At 52.5% G+C, this 5109-nt stretch overlaps 1 protein-coding gene across 1 annotated transcript; it reads right to left on the bottom strand.

The window, feature by feature from the left end:
* Window positions 1-4129: 4129 nt before the first annotated feature.
* On the bottom strand, window positions 4130-5047 carry LOC134507763 (olfactory receptor 14J1-like). The gene has a single exon (XM_063318639.1). The coding sequence runs from the start codon at window positions 5045-5047 to the stop codon at window positions 4130-4132; it is 918 nt and encodes a 305-aa protein (XP_063174709.1).
* Window positions 5048-5109: the final 62 nt, after the last annotated feature.

Here is a 5109-nt window from a genome sequence, read left to right as displayed (position 1 = left end):
CTCAGAGGAGCTGCTGTATTTATACTGGTGCATTTTGTGTATCACCTTCTGCCTGTTTCTTCTTCTTCCTCCATCTGTTCTGTCTTCAAAGAGCTCTCCAAGGAAAAGATTCCTCGAACCCTAGGACGGCGCAAGTTGGAAAAGACCCCTGAACAGCGTTGTCCTGGGTCTGGCTGGGAGGGAGTTAACTTTCTCCATAGCAGCCCCTACACTGCTGCGCTTCCTACTCATGCCTAGAAGGGTGTTGGTCCTGCACCAATGTTTTGGCTATCGCTGAGCAGTGCTCGCGCCACGTGAAGGCTGTCTCTCCCACCCCCTCTGAAGGTAGTACACTTGGGGCCAACAACAAGTGCTGGGCCCTGAATTGACCAAAGGGATATTCCGTGCCATATGACATCATGCTCAGCAAGAAAAGCTGAGAGAAAGGATGGGGAAGGGGATGATATTCATAATTAACACATTTGTCTTCCAAAGAGACTGCTATATGTATAGAATCGTTGCCTCCCAGGAGGTAGCTGATATTGTCTCCTGACAGGAAGTAGAGGAAACAATCTCATCTGGTTTTCCTCTCCTTCTGCGTATGGCCTTTGCTTTTTGCTTGCTTCTTTTTTTTTTTTGTCCTCACACACACAGACTGTCCCCCTCTGTCAAGCTACTTTTATCTTTACCCATGAGTATTTTCACCTTCTTTTCTCCCTTTGTCATGCTGAGGAGGAGCGGTGAGAACCTCCCATGGCTTGGTGTGCACCTGATGGCCAGCCATGTGTAACCCACCACAGTCATCTTGCCCAACTCTCCTGCTACCAAGAGTGCTAACTAGGTGAGATTCTGCAAGGGCTCCCCACAACTTGGCATCATCCACAAAGGAGAGGAAAGTGCATTTTCTCCCATCATCCAGAGGGATAATAAAAATGTTCCCTACTTCTTGTCAAGGGCTGGTCTTTGAAGGATGCCACTAGGAATTGGCCGCCAGGAGGACTTTGTAGCACAGATGACATCTCTCCTCAGCAATCAGCCAGCTTCCCACCCACCACATCGTCCACTTCTTCAGCCCGGCTGGCAACAAGCTGACTCTAAGGAGACTACAGAAGACCATGTCAAAGGCCTTGCTAAAGTCCGGGTACAAAACATCCCCTTCTTTTCCCTCCCACATGTCTTCTGCGACCCCTTTCTTGTCCTTCAAATGCCTGCAGATGGCTGCAGGAGGACTTGTCATATCACCTTCCCTGGTGAGGCTGACCAGTCTGTAATCATCCCCATCCTCCTTCCTGCCTTTTTGAAAACTGTCTGCCTTCTCCAAGGCCCCAGGAACCTCTCTGACAGCTCTGGCCTTTCCAAGGTGTTGGAGAGAGGTGTCACAAGGACACTGGCCAGCCTTCTCCATCTCCCTGACACCAAAAGCCTTCTCACTATGACACACTTCCAGAGGAGTGCCCAGGACACAATTCTTACCTGTCCAGGCCCTTCGGGTCACTTCAAAAGAGAACCATAAGGGATTTCTTCCAACAAGCCCACAACTCCAACGGCATCTCTCTGCAGCTGACAGCTTTCCTAAGCTGTTTTTGTCAGTTCCTCCCGACCCCCAATCCTTTCTTCTCCTCAGGCTGGAGATGAGAGGATTGAGCAGGGGTGAGGTGCGTGTTGAAAGAGGGCTTTGTTAAACTCTCTCCGGAGGGCTGTTCTGGGCATCCCACTGACAGTGGTGGGGGTGCCGCAGAAACGAGTGGCTCCAGGGAGATGAGAGGAACCGGTGGAGAAGGCCTTCTGCCTGCCCCTGCTGGGCAGGAGAGCTGCCCCCAAGTGCAGCTCTGATGCACTCACAGGATACCAGCATGAACAGGAAGGGCAAGAATGGGTCTAAAAAGCAGGTTATGAAAACAAAGTCCGTGAGTGTCATGGTTTCACGTCAGGAGAGTTTCAGCATTGGTGCAAACCCACCGAATCATAGTCATAAACAGGCTTGGGTTTTAAGGGACCTTTAAAGGTCATCTTGTCCAACCCCCCTTGCAGTGAACAGGGACATCTCCAATGAGACAGGTTGCTCAGAGCCCTGTCCAAGCTGACCTTGAATGTCTCCAGAGACTGGGTACATACAACCTCTCCAGGAGACCTGTTTCAGTGTTTCACCCGCACAAGAAGAAGTGGTCCAGTACGTGGGGAACACAACATGTACCTGGGACAAGAAGGAAATGATTGCTGTAGATGACAGAATCCCCCTAGCCAAGGTGCAGCCTTCTTCTGGAGACAACCCTTCCAGTTCACGAGCCTTGCAGAGAGCAGGGGGTGGCATACAGCCCAGTACTCCTCGTAGGATGTGGCCACCAGCAGGAAACACTGCGTACACGCCAAAGGTGCAGGAAAGAGCACTACCATTGCTGTGAGCAGAGATTGTGCTGTCCCCAGTCGGGGGACAGTCAGGATGCTGGAGCTGGAGCAGGTTTCCAAGTTTTCCAGCAGCATCAACATGACGAGGAGGGTGTTCCCAACCCCAGTGATGGGGTAGGTCATGAGAAAGAGAGGAGGAAGAGACTTTTTCTGAAGGTTGAGGACATCTATTACTTAGGGCATTTGCTTCCCTGTTAGGTGCTTAAAAAAACCTGTGATCGACGTTCAGAGAGGTGAAACATGGAGGGGTGTGTGCCTCCGGCTACATTCCTACTCCCTAGACATGGTCTGTGCTTTGTGAAAGGTGAGAAATGCCATCTTCTAGAGGGCGATGCCACTCACGCCTGCAGAACCCTTTCTGACTGCACAGGTGAGATGCCCCACAGAGGCGCTTCTGTCACACCGTGTAATAAAAGGGACAGGCCATGAAGAGAGGGGAGGGTGAGGTGGCACACAGGCTGTTCCTGGAGACACACCCAGCACTATCAGGGCTCTGGCAGGGCTGTTCAGAGACACGAGTCCTTCCCTGGCACGGGCAGAGGCCCCGCAGCAGACTCCATGGCCTCCTGTTGCCACTCCCGGAGGCCGGCAGCACCTCAGCCCCGCGCTGTGTCTCCCTGCTCGGCACCTCTCTGAGGTGCCCCACGGCGTGAGGAATGGACACAGGGACCTGGGGTCAAGGAAGCCCACCCCAGGGCTGCATTCAGGGGGTTTCCCAGGGGACGTTACTCTCCAAGTGAAGTGACCTCCAGCCACTGTCTGTCCCACAGGCCTTCATGGAGGCCCCAGCAACAGCTGATGGTGTTTGTGCTCACTCAGGTTAATCTCACCACACGAACATCATGCTCATGCCTGTGGTTGTTATTAGCCAGGTGTGTGACCATTGCCCTGTGGCAGCTTCCCTGGGGTGTCCAGCACACACAGGACCTGACCAGAACCTGCTCTGCTGGTCCTTCATGTCCTGCCCAGGAGCCCTGGCTGAGCAAGGGAGCTGCTGCTTGTCCCCACCCTGCACACTTTGCACAATTAAGTTCTACACTGGTGGTGTCATTTGTGGGGAACTTCCCTGGGCATATTCTTGACAGCAACTCTTGGAGAAGCCCTTCCAAACGTCTTTTTGCCTGAGGACCTTCAGGCACTGCCCTGAGGACATTCCCTGCTGTGATGGAGGTGCTGTTAGGGAGACCAGCTCTGTCAGAGAATTGACCCGTCCCTGCCCCTGCCTGTGCTCACAGGGCCACCACACCACAGCAATGTGAGAGAGCTGCCAGAGCAATCGGGCCTTCCAAGAAGGCAAAGGATCAGAATGGAAAATGTGGAAACGGAAAGAAAGCAGCTCTGAGAAGACCAAGGCTGCTTCTCCCTCCTCTTCCTCCCTCTCCTCTCTCCTCTTCTTTCCCCTTTGCCTCTGCACACAGGCATTGCCCTACAGCTCCAGAGAGGGCTTCATAGGAAGGATTTTGAGCAAACAAGTCACTGGAAAGTTCTTTATTTCTTTCAAATAGACAGAGAGCACAGGGCCTCATTTACATAGTCTGCGGGCCTCACAAATTTGGAAAGATGCATCATTAGGAACAGCACAAATGACAAAATTTCTTTGTGGCCATCAGTATAAGAAGTAAAGCAAAGCAAAAAAACCCCAAAACCACAACCATACCCAGCAAACCTACAGGAGATGGACTTGGCCTCTAATGAGTTACATTATGAGTGATTTGCAGAAGACAAATTTTATTGCTTTTGAAAATCATCTGGTCATCAATTTCCGCAATGCATCCTTGAGCTCCTGGTTCCTCATGCTGTAGATGAGGGGGTTCACTGCTGGAGGCACCACCGAGTACAGCACTGCCACCACCAGTTCCAGAGATGGGGAGGAGATGGAGGAAGGCTTCAGGGAGGCAAACATGGCAGCGCTGAGAAAGAGGGAGACCACGGCCAGGTGAGGGAGGCATGTGGAAAAGGCTTTGTGCCGTCCCTGCTCAGAGGGGATCCTCAGCACGGTCCTGAAGATCTGCACGTAGGACAGCACAATGAAAACAAAACAACCAAAAGAGAACAAGGCACTAACCACAATAAGCCCAAATTCCCTGAGGTAGGCATCTGAGCAGGAGAGCTTGAGGATTTGGGGGACTTCACAGAAGAACTGGTCCACAGCATTGCCCTGGCAAAGGGGCAGTGAAAACGTATTGGCCGTGTGCAGCAGAGCAGTGAGAAACCCACCGCCCCAGGCAGCTGCTGCCATGTGGACACAAGCTCTGCTGCCCAGGAGGGTCCCGTAGTGCAGGGGTTTGCAGATGGCAACGTAGCGGTCATAGGACATGACAGTGAGAAGATAAAACTCTGCTACAGCACAGAAAAAGAAAAAAAATACCTGTGAAGCACATCCTGTGTAGGAGATGGCTCCAGTGTCCCAAAGGGAATTGGCCATGGATTTGGGAACAGTGGTGGACAGGGAGCCCAGGTCAAGAACAGAGAGGTTGAGGAGGAAGAAGTACATGGGGGTGTGGAGGCGGTGGTCGCAGGCGATGGTGGTGATGATGAGGCCGTTGGCCAGGAGGGCAGCCAGGTAGATGCCCAGGAAGAGCCAGAAGTGCAAGAGCTGCAGCTCCCGTGTGTCTGCGAATGGCAGGAGGAGGAACTGGGTGATGGAGCTGCCATTGGACATTTGTTCACCTTCAGTGTGGGGGACTGTTGAAAGAGAAGACATTGACAAATTAAGGCAGACTG

The sequence above is a fragment of the Chroicocephalus ridibundus genome, chromosome 27 (genome assembly GCF_963924245.1).
Source record: "Chroicocephalus ridibundus chromosome 27, bChrRid1.1, whole genome shotgun sequence".
Lineage (NCBI taxonomy): Eukaryota > Metazoa > Chordata > Aves > Charadriiformes > Laridae > Chroicocephalus > Chroicocephalus ridibundus.
The sequence above is the reverse complement of the archived record's forward strand: the minus strand, read 5'-3'. Positions and strand labels throughout refer to the sequence as shown.